General features: G+C 44.3%; 1 protein-coding gene across 1 annotated transcript; it reads right to left on the bottom strand.

The window, feature by feature from the left end:
• Positions 1-1902: 1902 nt before the first annotated feature.
• MSMB (microseminoprotein beta) lies at positions 1903-14712 on the bottom strand. Its single transcript, XM_007962543.3, has 4 exons — positions 14500-14712; positions 8251-8356; positions 7229-7334; positions 1903-2131 (listed from the first exon to the last, which is right to left on the bottom strand). The coding sequence occupies exons 1-4, from the start codon at positions 14500-14502 to the stop codon at positions 2002-2004; spliced, it is 345 nt and encodes a 114-aa protein (XP_007960734.1). The 5' UTR covers positions 14503-14712; the 3' UTR covers positions 1903-2001.
• Between the last annotated feature and the right edge of the window lie 335 nt (positions 14713-15047).

Here is a 15047-nt window from a genome sequence, read left to right as displayed (position 1 = left end):
GGTGCAGTCTCGGCTCGCTGCAGCTTCTGCCTCCTGGGTTCAAGCGATTCTCCTGCCTCAACCTGCTGAGTAGCTGGGATTACCAACGTGCACCATGATGCCTGGTTTAAAAATTTTTTTTGGAGAGACAGGGTCTTGCTGTGTTACCCAGACTGGTCTGGAACTCCTAGGCACAAGCGATCCTCCCACCTCACCTGGGATTACAAGCATAAGCCACCACATCCAGTTTACAGCCCAGATAATAACCCACATTATTTACTTGTGACCAGATGTTAAAATAGCACTTCTTTCTGCCTCAGTTTTGACAGAGGTCCTCCATACTCAGTTGCCAACTGCTTCCCCACATTCCTCAGCAAAGGAGATGTTCATAGCAGGGTTTTATGGATCTCACCCAAGAGTGACTCCTACAAGGGGCAAGGCAACCTCATTAGAAAACAACAGGAGACACAGATTCTGATGCAGAAGCTAAGATAACAGCCACAGGCTGTGAGTGGAAGGAGAGTTGTGGAAAGAGAGGCCTACAAAAGTCCCATGAAAAGTCAGCCTAGAACATGACCTCAGGCAGAAGGAGCCCTTAACTCTCCTGTCCCCCATTGCCTCTCAATTCAGATGCAGCCCCTGGAATGAGGCTTTGTGTAACTCAAAATGTAACTCAGACCACTTTTGTAAACTATCCGAAGGTGACCAAGAAAGCTTAGGGACCTGTCTAGATTGCTCAACTGGCCCACGTAGCATGTTTGAACAGATAGGGGACAGGGGAAAATAAAGCTTTTTATCAGTTGCCCACCGATTGTTCAACAGATGACTGTTTGCTCATTTCCGATCTGTCACGTACACACAGCTAACTCCAAGCCCCAGGAGAGCAAGGTTCTCTCCTGAGATCTCTCTGGTTCACTGCTGTATCCCCAGGTCCAGAGCACTGCCTGACCCAGGTGCTCAGTACAGACCTGTTGAGTGAACAGATGTTTTCTAACACAGAAACAATCAAAAGAGAATCGATGTTGTCATTGTTTTAAGCCACTAAGTTTTAGGTGGTCTGTGTGTAGCAAGAGATAACTGATACTGCGGCCTTGCACCCAGGCCACGCTCTATCTGCAAGGCAGAGCCTCTGGCCTTTAATTCCCCCTTGGGCTGCATGTGGTCTTGGGGGCACTTTCTTCAGGCTGTCTTGTTCTAAGCTGCTTTGACCTCAAGCAAACACAGAGGAATGTGGGGGACACATCACAGAAGATACTTCCTGATGAAGAGGAAGGAGGGATAAACAGGAACACTGTAAAGAAACGAAGGGATCTAATTCCAGCTTGAAGACACACCTTTTTTTCATCATTCACCAGACAGCAGGACACGGGCAGCAGAATGCAGACATCAGAAACAGTAAGAGTGGCAGTGGTCCCCCAAGTAAGGGGTGCACAATGACCTATTATAGAGCTTAGGAAAAATAGAACTTTTATTCATGTTTATTTTGTTTTGTTTTGTTTGGGTTTGGGTTTTTTTGTTGGTTGCTTGTGTTTTGAGACGGAGTCTCACTCTGTCACCCAGGCTGGCGTGCACTGATGTGATCTTGGCTCACTGCAACCGCCGCCTCCCAAGTTCAAGTGATTCTCCCGCCTCAGCCTCCCAAGTAGCTGGGACTACAGGTGCCTGCCAGCATGCCTGGCTAATTTTGTATTTTTAGTGGAGATGGGTTTTCACTATGTTGGCCAGGCTGGTCTCGATCTCCTGACTTCAAATGATCCATCTGCCTCGGCCTCCCAAAGTGCTGGGATTATACGCATGAGCCACTGTGACTGGCCATTCATGTGTATTTTTGTCTCTCTTTTAAAATGTTTTATATTCTTTATAATGTGTATTAAATCAATGCATACACAAGTTATAAATTAAAAGTACACACATATTCAAGTGTTTGCTCAAAAATCTTTTTACTGATAGGCATGGCTACACAATCATAGACCAGAGGAGAATGACGCCTGGCCTGGGAGCCCTATGCCTACTAGAAGCACATTAGAGTATCCATTGATCGATAGGACAGGTCTTTTTTGGGTTCTTCTTCTCCACCACAATATACTTGCAGTCCTCCTTCTTGAAGATTCTCTGGCATTTTTTTTTGTCATAACCCACAGGTGTAGAAATACTGTCATTGAGACAAAACAGGGGCCTGTTAGAAGAGAAAGGACCCCCAGCACCCTCTCCCCAGTGCCAGCTCTGTTCAGGAAGTCACCCATGCTCCAACTTAAGGGCACCCTTTGGCTGGCAGCCCCAGAGTGTGGCCTCCAGGAACCTGGACCACTTTGTACCATAGAGTCACACAGCCCACCCCTACATTCCATCCTGCAGGCACAGAAGGTCAGCAGTAGGTGCTGACAGGCCCAGGGGCAAGTCTGGCTACTCTGGAAAGTGGCAGCTTGTTCCATGCTGGCTCCTCCCACCCTCCCTGTTCAGGAAGCGGCCAGCATATTGTTGCTAGAATGTGGAAAGGAAACAAATCCCAGCCCTGACTTGGAGGCCTGTTGGCAAAGGAGCTCTCTCAAGCAACCGGAGCAATGAGTGACCCCAGGCCAGTGTCATGGAGCCCAGGGAAAATCTGATGAAAATCAGAGACCACCTCTAATTGAGCTGCAGTTCATAGAAATATTTTGAAGAGTTCTGATGAGATGAGATGATACTAATGCTAGAATATTTATTATTATTACTTTAATTTTTTGAGACAAATTTCACTCTGTCACCCAGGATGGAGTGCAGTGGCACAATCTCAGCTCATTTCGGCCTCCGTCACCCAGGTTTAAGCGATTCTCCTGCCTCAGCCTCTTGAGTAGCTGAGATTACAGGAGCGCGTCACTACGCCCAGCTAATTTTTATATTTTTAGTGGAGATGGGGGGGGTGTCTCACCATGTTGGCCAGGCTGGTCTCGAACTCCTGACTTCAAATGATCCACCCGCCTTGGCCTCCCAAAGTGCTGGGATTAGAGGCGTGAGCCACCATGCCCAGCCCAATGCTAGAATACTAAGTGGAAAAATCAGCCCACAAAATTGTGATATAAAATTCGATATCCACTATGTAAAAGAAAAAAAATGTAGAAAAGAGACATAAAGAAATGATAATAGAAGCCCAGGCATGGTGTCACATGCCTGTAATCCCAGCTACTCAGGGGGCTAAAGTGAGACGACAGCTTGATCCCAGGAGTTTGAGACCAGCCTGGGCAACATAGTGAGACCCTGTCTCAATTTTTTAATACAAATAAATAAATAAATAAATAATATAGAATATTAATAGTTATTATCTTTACGTAGTCAGGATTATGAGTACGTTTTTCTTCTTTTTTCTCCTATACTTCCCCATGGTTCTATAATTCATATGTTTTACTTAGAAAATTGGGGGAAATGTCATTTAAAACCTTTCATGTTTAAAGGTGATTGCTGGCTGGTAGGAATGTAAAATGGTGCAGCTGCTGTGGAAAACAGCTTGGCAGCTCCTCAATAAGTTAAACAAAAAATTACCATATGACCCAGAAAGCTCCTCCTGGGCATATGTCCCAAAAGAATTGAAAGCAGGGACTCAAACATTATATGCCAATGTTTGTATATTGATAAACATTGTATGCTAATATTCAGAACAACATTTCTTACTTTAGCCAACAGGCAGAAGCAACTCAAGTGTTCAACAAATAAATGGATAGGCAAAATGTGGTATGGCCATGCCATGGAATATTATTCCGGCAGAAACAAGAATGAAGTACTGATACATGCTACAACATGATTGAACCTTGACAACATGCTGAGTGAAATAAGCCAGACACGGAAAGACAAACATCGTGTGAATTATATGAAATATCTAGAGTAGGCAAATTCATAGAGATAGAAAGTAGATTTGAGGTTACCATGGATTTGGGGGATGGGGAATCTGAGTTATTTTTAATGGATATAGAGTTTCAGGTTGGAGTCATTAAAAAGATTTGGAAATTAAGTACATTCATAGTACTGTGAATGTACTTAATGCTGCTGAATTGTACATTTTAAAATGGTTACACTGACACATTTTATGTAGTATACATTTTACCACAATAAAAAAAAGGTTAAAAATAAAGTCGTGCTTGTTGAAGAGATACAACTCTTTTAGTTCATGGTAGGAAGTGAAATGGTGAATCTCTGCTGCCTGTGTGCAAGTACAAGTTGGTAAGGCAAAGGGCATATTACTGGATACTTATTTCAATGCAAACCAGACTTAGCTCTATAGATGAAACTGCAGAGAGAGAGAGGGAAGAGAAACTGTCAACATCGGATATTCAGCTATCCAGAATCAGTGGTTGGATGACCTTGGCCTTTTGTCTCCCACTGCCTTTTCCTCACCCAAGTCAAGGAGCTAGCCCTGGGTCCAGGCAGAGTGGAGCCCAGGACATCTCCCATGCCCTGCCCTGGAGCCTCTGCCTGGGCCCCCAGCCTCAGGCTCCACTGCCACTGAGCACCTTGAGATCTGGGCAGCGTCCCACAGAGGGTGCAGTGAGTCCAAAAACTTCTTCCAGAAAAAGCTTAATCAAAGTTTGTATTTTTCCATGGAGGAGAAAAAAGTTGATGAGAAAAACAAACTTGGTAGGAAGTGAGGCATTTCCAGGGAAGAAGGTGTTGATTCATTTCCCCTTTGTGGAGCAGTGTGCCAAATGGAATAGGCAACATGGCAGGAGAAAGGGAAAGGGCACTTTGAAAACTGACCAGGTGTCAGTTACTGTCCCAGGCTCACATGACACAGAATTGGCACAGAGAAGACCTTAAGTGTTTGTTGGGTTAAAGAATATATATACAGAATCTCATTTAATTCTCATAGCCACCTGATCATACCTGATTATACTGTGAGGAAACAGAGGCTCAGAGACATTCAGAAAATTACTCAGGGTCACACAACTAGTATACAAGGGAATGGAGATTCAGACTCAAGTTACTCTGACTCCAACAGTGAGGTTCTTCCCTCTTCACTGCAAGGAGCAGCCTGGCTCTTTTACAGACCAGGCCCACGAGAATCCCAGCCTACAGTGGAGAATCTTAGAAGAGGGCTGGGATGCCAAATCTGGGTGACATGGACACTTTAGCCGCCAGGGAGCTGCGCTCCTTTGTGAGGGAGGGATCAGTCACCAGTCCTTCACCTGGCTGGGATACAATCACACTCTACCAGAGTGACATTAACACTTGATATAAAGACAATCACAAATCCCTGGAGCCACAAAATCAAGGCTCAGCTGTAATACCCAGTGATCTGGCCAATGCGATGCCCAGGAGCCTGCTCTGAGCAGCCAGCCATCTGCCAGTCCAATATTCCTCTGTTCCATTGGCACCTAGCATGGGGCCTGCTCAATAAATGTGGATGGAACTCTCCAGGCACTTCAGGTTCAGTAGGACTCAGGTGTTCTGATCTAAGTTAAGTGCTTGCTTCTCTACTCAGGGTGTCCTCATAAGATTCTCGAGGTACCTGTTAAAATTCAGATTCCTTGGCCCCTCCCCTACAGATTCTGATCAGTCACTTCTGGGATGGAGCCCAGGAATCCATATTTTGTCAAGCTTCCCAGGTGAGTCTGTGATTAGACAAGTTTGGGAAATGCCCCTTGACACCAATGCTTCTGCCATCAGATCCATTCCTGTTCCTGCAAAACACTACAAGCCAAGGCTACAGGAAGAAGTTAGATGGATTTGGGGGGTCGGGAGTTAGGTAGCTGGTATGGACATAGCTGCTGAGGAAACAGGTAAATTAGGACCGCACTGAGGGTACTCTGTGTTCTGTCTGCTCAAGTTCTAGACTTCTGGTGTCCATAGCAACCCAGCAGAAAACATCTGCATAGCCTTTGGGTTGACGTGAGTTAAACTTGAGCAGTGAAGCAGCATAAGTTTTATGGTGCAAGGCACACTACAGATCCTCCCTTTACCCCTCACATCTAATCCCTCTGCCTATGCTCAGAGCCACTGCTGTTTTTGCACATCTACAAGGCCCAGACTAAAGTGATGACCAGGACAATCTCTAGAATAGTGTCAGACCACTTAGATACTCTTTCCTGTCTTCAGGAGCCCGTCTGGAATAAAGCTACTTATCAAGTTTCAAAAACGACAGAAAATAAATCAGACTGAGGTGGAAAACAACCCAAGTGTCCATCAACAGATGAATGGAGATGCAAAATGTGGTCTCTCCGTATTACAGAATATGATTCAGCCTTGAACAAGAAGGAAATGTTGACACATGCTACAACATAGATGAACCACGAGGATATTATGCTAAGTGAAATGAGCCAGTCTCAAAAAAGCAATTACTGTATGATTCCACTTATATGAGGGACCTAGAGTAGTCAAAATCATAGAGACAGAAAGTAAAATGGTGGTTGCCAGGGGCTGGGGAGCAGGGGATGGAGAGTGACTGCTTAATGGGTACAGAGCTTCAGTTTTGGAAGATGAACAAGTTCTGGAAGTGGATGGCAGTGATGCCATAACAGTGTGAATGTACTTAATGCTGCTCAAGTATACATTTAAAATTGTTAACATGGTACATTTTATGTTACATATATTTTGCCACAATATTTTGTTTTGTTTTGTTTTTTTGATACGGAGTCTCACTCTGTTGCCCAGGTTGGAGTGCAGTGGCGCAATCTCTGCTCACCGCAAGCTCTGCCTCCCGGGTTCACGCCATTCTCCTGCCTCAGCCTCCCGAGTAGCTGGGACTACAGGCACCCACCACCACGGCTGGCTAATTTTTTTTTTGTATTTTTAGTAGAGACGGGGTTTCACGTGTTAGGCAGGATGGTCTTGATCTGCTGAACTAGTGATCCGCCTGCCTCAGTCTCCCAAAGTGTTGGGATTACAGGCGTGAGCCACTGCGCCTGGCCCACAATTTTTTAAAAAGAAACAGGACTGAAAGCTAACCCCCCAATACCACAACACCAAGAGTAAGCCCTAACATAAATTATGGACTCAGGTGATAATGATGTGTAATGTAGGTTCATCAGTCATAACAAATATACCACTGCGGTGGACGATGTTGGTAACGGGGAGGTCGTGCATGTGTGAGGGTGGGAGGCATATGGGAAATTTCTATACCTCTGCTCAGTTTTGCTGTGAATCTAAAACTACTCTATATAAAGTCTATAAAAAACTAAAACAAAAACTAAACCCCTGAAGGTTGGAATTTTGCAAGAAGGAGTAGCTGTTCCTCAGAGAACAGCTATATCCCCCTCTTGGCCAGCACTGGCTTGAGACTTACAGGGTGCAACAGATAATTTCTGTTTCGTAGCAAGAGCATCTCTCACAGTTGTCAGTCTGCCAGTTCGAGTTTATCGGGTGTTTGTTTCCTTGGAGATCCGTGCATTCTAAAACAATACACACAACAACATCAGTGCGAGTCATGCAATGAGAACAAGGCTTATCAGGACATTGAGTCCTGCCCCTACTATCTACACCCCTCCCAGAGAGAGAGGAGCTCAATGATTTTAAAGGTATCTAAGAATGGTGCTCCTGTATTCACCCATAGCTAATTCCAGTACTGCTCAGTTCATGCTGCTGATAATGTTTTCTTACAGAAAGCTTACATCCTTCTAAGTTTTATTTCAGAACAGATATTTCAAGAAAAAAATAAGGCCCTTTTTTTGAATCAGGTAGCCATGTGAGCCTACAGGTACTTGGGACCATGTTTTTTCCTGCTGGATTATCTCTGGATAAGTATCTTACTTCTACACTTCCCTTTGCTTTGCATCGGTGGTTTTCAACCCTGGGATGTTTCAACCCACATGTGAAACATCTTGGGTACTTGAAAACCACCCATGTCTCAACTTTACCCTAGAAGAATGAAATCAGTATTTCTGGGTGCAGGACCCAGGCTACTGTGTTCTTAGAAGGTTCCCCAAGTGAGGCCAGGCACAGTGGCTCACGCCTGTAATCCCAACACTTTGGGAGGCTGAGGCAGGCGGATGACCTGGGGTCAGGAGTTCAAGACCAGCCTGGCCAATGTGGCAAAGCCCTGTCTTTACCAAAAATACAAAAATTAGCCAGGCATGGTGGCACACACCTGTAGTCCCAGCTGCTTGGGAGGCTGAGGAGGTAGAATCACTGGAACCGAGGAGGAGGAGGTTGCAGTGAGCCGAAATGGTGCCACTGCACTCCAGCCTGGGAGACAGAGCATGACTATCTCAAAAAACAAACAAACGGAAACACAAAGGCTTTCATCTGCAGACAGGTCCATCTGCCAGGCTGCAATAACATAATAAACATTGAAAAGCCAAGATTTACCCTTGGTAGAATCTCCTGGAAATCTCTCAAGAGGTATGAAAGAGCATGATGCATTGCATAAAGTCACGAAGGTAGCAAAGATCACGAAGCCGCCCAGGAGAACATTCTGTAATGTGAAGAAAGGTCAGGGTGGAGAATGAATTAATTTTAATTCAGAGGATAATCCTTGACTAAGTGCTGTGTACCAGGACCTCGGCTGGGTTCTGGTGAGAGGTTATGAGGTGGAGTTCCTAACCTCGGATGACCTAGCGATGGAACAAGACCTGCACAAGTCACTAGCATGAACTACAGAAAGAGGCAAACAGGAGTCAACAGGCATGGGGCAGCAACAATAAGTGTGCTGTTCCATTGCAGAGGAAGTTCAGGAAACCCTTACAAATAAGGCAATTTTTAGCTGCTTTGCAGCATATGTAAGACTTCAAGGACAGAATGAGGAGTTTCATGAGAAGAATGAAATATTAACAAAGATATAGAAGAGAAGCAACACAAATATATAGTTGAAGGCTTGTTGTAGTTAACTGGATTAGTTGGAGATATGACTGGAAAAAATTGGGGCCAGGCTATAAACACAGACTGTGAGGCTAAGAACTTCATTTCCCAGGTCATAATGGCACCTTTTATGACTCCATGAACAAACCAGTTAATCTATACTGAAATTTAGAACAAGAAAAAGTATCTAGTTGACTTTGCCATCTTTTTGAGATGAGCTAAATAAACAAACAAACAAACCTTAACACGGTAATTTCTGGGAACTTTTGAAAAGGAAGATGGTGTTAAATAAAATGTATAGGAGGCCATTGGTGTTTGGACTGAGCTCCTGCACTAGGCCCAACAGACCAAACCAAAATGCAGTCGCCCTTGCTGAAGTTCTCTGCCACTAAGCCAAAACTAAGTTGCTTATCCAACCTTCTAAGAAATTAGGAGAGAGTGGGAGGTAATAGCCAAATGCTCAACAGGCCAGTTTTAGCTGACATGATGAGAAAGTCCCCTCTGCTTTAACTTCTAAGCAAAGTCACTCTGAAAAGACCAATTTACTTTTTGTTCTCTGTTTCTGCTTTTTCTGGCTCTTTTCTGTCTATAAAGCCAAACTTCTCTGGTCAACTCTGTGGAACACTCAATCTATTTTATGGAATGAGGTATTGCTGATTATAGACTTACAAGTAAAAGTTAATTAAGGGCCAGGCATGGTGGCTCATGCCTGTAATCCTAGCACTTTGGGAGGCTGAGGCGGGTGGACTGCCTGAGCTCAGGAGTTCAAAACCACCCTGGGCAACATGATGAAACCCATTCTCTACTAAAATACTGAAAAATTAGCTGGGCATGGTGGCACGCGACTGTAATCCCAGGTACTCTGAAGGCTGAGGCGGAAGAATCGCTTAAGCCTGGGAGGGGGAGGTTGCAGTGAGCCAAGATTGTGCCATTGCACTCCAGCTTGGGAGAGACAGTGAGACTCCTTCTCAAAAAAAAAAAAAAAAAAAAAAAGTCAATTAAGATCTTTAAACTAAATGTGTTGTAATTTTGTCTTTTGACAATGGGAATGAAGGCATTTATTCTGCAAGATTCCTGAAATTTATTATGAAGTGATGTTACTTGAAGTAGTATGTTACTCATATAAGAATAGAAAGATAGGCAGGGCACAGTGGCTCACTCTTGTAATCTCAGCAATTTGGGAAGCTGAGGCAAGCAGATTGCCTGAGCTCAGGAGTTCAAGACCAGCTTGGGCAATATGGTGAAACCCCATCTCTACAAAAAATACAAAAATTAGGTGGGCACGGTGGTGTGCCCCTATAGTCTCTGCTACTTGGGAGGCTGAGGTGGAGAATCGCTTGAACTCAGGAAGGTTGAGGCTGCAGTTAGCCATGATAGCACTACTGCACTCCAGCCTGGGCAACACAGCAAAACCCTGTCTTAAAAAAAAAAAAAGGGGAAACACAGGGATAAAAATAGAAAATCCCAGAAAGCTCCAAAGGTAGTTGGATAAGATAAAAAAGTAAAAAAGAAAACCTAGAACGCATAAATGTACGTAGAAGTTTATTATAAAATAAACATGTTATTTGAGTTCTGTGGAAAGCGATTATTCAATAAATGGTATTAGAACAAGTGGCGAACTATTTGGGGAAGAAATAAAGTTAATTTCCTACTTGAGTCCCCATTAGTGAAATGAATTCTAAAAGGATTCAAGGGTTAAGTTTTTACAATAAGATCATAAAATAATCACAGCATATATACATAAATACTTATTCTAAGCATAAAAGAAAAATAGATTTCATCCTGGCTAACACGGTGAAACCCCATCTCTACTAAAAAAATACAAAAAACTAGCCGGGCGAGGTGGCAGGTGCCTGTAGTCCCAGCTACTTGGGAGGCTGAGGCAGGAGAATGGCGTGAACCCGGGAGGCGGAGCTTGCAGTGAGCAGAGATTCGGCCACCGCACTCCAGCCTGGGTGACAGAGCGAGACTCCGTCTCAAAAAAAAACAAAAAACAAAAAACGAAAAATAGATTTGAGAATATAAACGTCATAAGAACATAACTGAAATTAGAAAGATATCAAATTTTCAGAACAATATCATTACATACCAATGGGGGAAGAAAAACATCTTAAACAGAAAAATGGCAAGAGAAATAAAGTGGCATTTCACACACACACACACACACACAGACAGAAATGGTGAATACACACATGAAACAGTTCAACTTACTGACAACAAAAGAAATGTAAATATGTAGATTAAATATAAACATAATGGGATGGTGAGAATAATCTTTTAATTTATAATACCCAGAGGGAAATAGAGACATCTATGGGAGGTGATATGCACAAGAAAGACTTACTTTGAACAATTGTTATGGAGAACAATTTGCTACGATATATCCACATTCTTAAAACCATTTACGACATTGGATTTCACCTTTTCGTCTCCAAGATGTGATCCTAAAAATGGCACAGACAGAGAGACAGACTCCTCCACAAGGATGCTTACTGCAGTGGAAAAATGGAAAGAAACAAAATGCCCAAGAACAGAGCTGGTGGAGAACAGTGACTCAGAAAAACACCTGGCAAGCCAGCAGGGTAGAAGGTGAAGTCACATGAGCAAATGATGACCACATGTCACGACATGAAATGAAGCAGGCTATGAAATACGTGATTCCTGTGACGCGGAGAGAGATGCTCAGAACACACTGAGGGTTTTGTACCAAATAACAAGTCATTTTTGGATGGGAGGATTAAGACAATTTTCTTCTTTGGACTTTTCCTCTTATTTTCTAAATTTTCTACAATAAAATGTGTGAGTTTTATAGCCAGAAAGAAAGAAAGAAATTCTTTAAAAACAACACAACGCTTGATACATTCAGCTCAAGCCAGGACTTGGAGTGGCCTTTGTTCTGTTTCATTCTTCTTTTGAGTAACCTTCAGCTCGAAATCAGGGTGGAAACCTAAACGTTTTCCCCCCAAAAAGCCAGCCTTGTTGACAGCATTTTTACTCCCTTCATGCAGAAAGAGGGCTCCTGGGGGACTGGGGATCACTGGAATCTTGTGGATCTTGTTTCACTGAGTCACAAAGCAGGAGAGTCAACAGGGACAAGCAGGACTGCATCCCAGGACAAGTGACATGTGCAAAATCCCCAAGTCTCCTGCAGCTCTAGAGTAGAGGCATGAGATTGAACCACCAGGGGAGAGTCCAAACATGGTGACAGCAGAGAGCAAATTATTTAATTTTGAGATTACCCACTTGACAGTATCTCAGAAATAGCCTAACACTGACTCTCTCTCTCTCTCTCTCTGAAATTTAGTTTTCCTCCCCTGTAAAAAGAGGGGTTCTCCCACTTGGGTAAGCATTAGAGTTACCCAGGGAGCTCATAGGAAACACAATCTCAGGGTCAGTGCCTCAGTATCTTTACCTAGTCTCCCAGGTGAGAACCCAAGTACAATGATCAACCCAATGCTGCTTTAATGTGCATATAAATTTCTGGGAGTTTATTTTGTTTTGTTTTGTTTGTTTTTGAGACGGAATCTCGTTCTGTCGCCCAGAGTAGAGTGCAGTGGCGCAATCTTGGCTCACTGCAACCTCCGCCTTCTGGGTTCAAGTGATTCTCCTGCCTTAGCCTCCTGAGTAGCTGAGATTACAGGAGTGCACCACAACGCCCGGCTAATTTTTGTATTTGTGGTAGAGACAGAGTTTCATCATGTGGGCCAGGCTGGTCTCAAATTCCTGACCTCAAATGATCCGCCCACTTCAGCCTCCCAAAGTATTGGGATTATGGGCATGAGCCACTGCCTGGCCAGAGCTTGTTAAATAACCTGCAGATTCTGCTTCAGTAGGTCTTCAGACTTACATGGAAACTCCCAGGTGATGCCCATGCTGCTGGTGTGAGGCCCACTCCTGAGTAGAGAGGCTCTAAAGCTTCTTTTCATTCCTGTCTTCTATTCTGTCACCAGCCTTCCCTCCCTTCATGTCTTCCATTCCCGCATTTAGTAATCCTGAGCTCCTGATGTGTGCAGGCACAGGAGATTACACCACGATGCCAGAATGGGCTTGGGTTTTCTAGATGGTGCTGCTAGCCTTGAGGTGAAGCAGACTGGCAGTGCTCTTAGAAGCTGTGTCTCTTTAGGTAAATTACTGCTCCTGGAAGGGTCTTATCCCATGATCAAGAGTTGCGGGTCTGGCCAGGCATAATGTCTCACACCCGCAATCCCAGCACTTTGGGAGGCCAAGGTGGGAGGATCACTTGGGCCCAGGAGTTAGACACCAGCCTGGGCAACATAGCAAAAACTCATCTTTACTAAAAATAATAATAAATTAATTAATAAATAAAGAAATTTAAGTTAATAAAGAGTTGGGGGTCCTCAGGATCTTAGGCAGGCAGCGGTATTGCCAGCTCCACAGCTTGCTAAATTCACTGTGAGGCTGCATGGAGGACGGGCTGGAGGAGCCAGGCGAGTGGAGATGGGGAGGACCTCCCACCCCACTGTTGTTTTACCATCCCCAGTTCTGCCTCAGGACAGTTTCTGAGAGTTCATTTGTCTTGCCGAGTGGCCCAGAGGAGGCCCAGGGTCTCCTCCTGAGGACCCTCTCCGGCCTCCCTTGGCTCCTCCCACTTGGCTGGCTGCTTCTTGCCTCATCTCCCTTGCAGCCCCAAGAGCAGCCCAGTTCATTCCCTGGAGTTAACAAAGAATGTTTTAAGAAAGATCAAGTTTAAGACACAAGAAAAGCCTGCAAGGGTTTTTATAAATTTTGAAGCAAAATTCTTTCTTGGCCAGGCACAGTGGTTCACACCTGTAATCCCACCACTTTGGGAGGCTGAGGTGGGCAGATTGCATGAGCCCAGGACTTCAAGACCAGCCTGGGCAGCATAGCAAAATCTTGTCTCTAAAAAAATACAAAAGTTAGTTGGGCATGGTGGTGCTCGCCTGTGGTCCCAGCTACTTGGGAAGCTGAGATGGGAGGATCACCTGAGCCCAGGAAGGTCGAGGCTACAGTGAAGTGTGACCACACCACTGCACTCCAGCCTGGATGACAGAGTGAGATCCTGTCTCAAAAACAAACAAATAAACAAACAAATAAAACTCCCAAAACCCAAGATTCTTCCTTAACACATGATAGTGAAAAAGGCCTAGGGAAATGATTCCCGGACTTGAGTAAGCATTAAAATCACCCAGGCAGCTTTTAAAATTGATGCCCTGTTCTCACTGCAGCCCAATTAAATCAGAGTGTCAGAGTGGAAGATGGGTATCAGTGTTCTTCAAAATTGCCCCGGGAGTTCCACTGCCCAGCCAAGTTTGGGAGCCCCCAGCAGGGAGAGAGGGATGCCTGGGTTCCTATCTCAGCTCATTCACAGGCTTGCGGTGAGACCCCAGTGGCAGCTCCTTCCCCTCCCCAGGTTCAGTTCCCTCATCTCAAAAACAATGCAGTCATGTAGCTCTGAAACTATTTTTAATTTCAAATTTCTCACATGGGACCCAAGAATCAGAGACACCTATGAAATCTAATTGATCCCCAGAATACTGGAAGGAGAAACAACTTACGTCTTAGATAATAGAGCTAGTGCTAAACTCATTACAATTTTCACAAGCTCCCAGACACTCGTACTCTGCACATTGAATTGCAGGTAATAACAGAAGATTCCTAACTAAGTCACATTTACCATTCAATGCTATGTGGTAGAAGCACACATCACAGCATATTAAAATAAGGAATACATATTCTCTTTTGCTTTTCTAACCTATATATATAAAACCAGTTACCTACCATTGTGGCAAGCAGGACTCCTTATAGACAGGTACATCCAGGAAAAGCTGCATCAAACTTTTATACTGGAGAGGGCAACCACACATTCGACATCATTGGGAATAACAAGGTGAAAACACATTGAGTGTTTACAGAGGGTTGACTAGTAAAAGGAAAGTATGGTTTCAGATGATTTATGAGTTATTAATCAATAAGATCTCCACCCAAGTTATGTGTTTACCTTGTCCCCACCCCGATCTGCATTTGCTCCTGACCTAAACGAGCAGAGGAGGAGAGAACTCCTCTTTGCTGAGCCTTCACCCTATACTGGTGGATTGCTAGCACATGACGTGTCCTTATTTGATTTTACACACAAAGAAACAGAGCCTCAGGGATGCCAGTCACAATAGTCAGGTGGTGAAGGTGGGTTTTGTGAAGGCATAAGAATAGCCCACAGGTCACTCCATCAGGCCCATTAGGCCTGGATCTGTGGCCCAGATGACACTGCCCTTAGGGTATGGCATGAGAGCAGAAATGGGTCAAGCCATCCTGCAGGGCACAGGAGAGCA

The sequence above is a fragment of the Chlorocebus sabaeus genome, chromosome 9, assembly GCF_047675955.1.
Source record: "Chlorocebus sabaeus isolate Y175 chromosome 9, mChlSab1.0.hap1, whole genome shotgun sequence".
Lineage (NCBI taxonomy): Eukaryota > Metazoa > Chordata > Mammalia > Primates > Cercopithecidae > Chlorocebus > Chlorocebus sabaeus.
This window is presented reverse-complemented; position numbering and strand designations above follow the sequence as displayed.

Excerpts from the sequence above, each read along its gene's own strand:
- MSMB (XM_007962543.3), bottom strand. Across the intron at positions 7,335-8,250 it reads TCCAGGAGATTCTACCAAGG|AATGCACGGATCTCCAAGGA; the intron begins GTAAATCTTGGC and ends GTATTGTTTTAG. Across the intron at positions 2,132-7,228 it reads GAAATTATCTGTTGCACCCT|TATTTCTACACCTGTGGGTT; the intron begins GTAAGTCTCAAG and ends TCTCAATGACAG.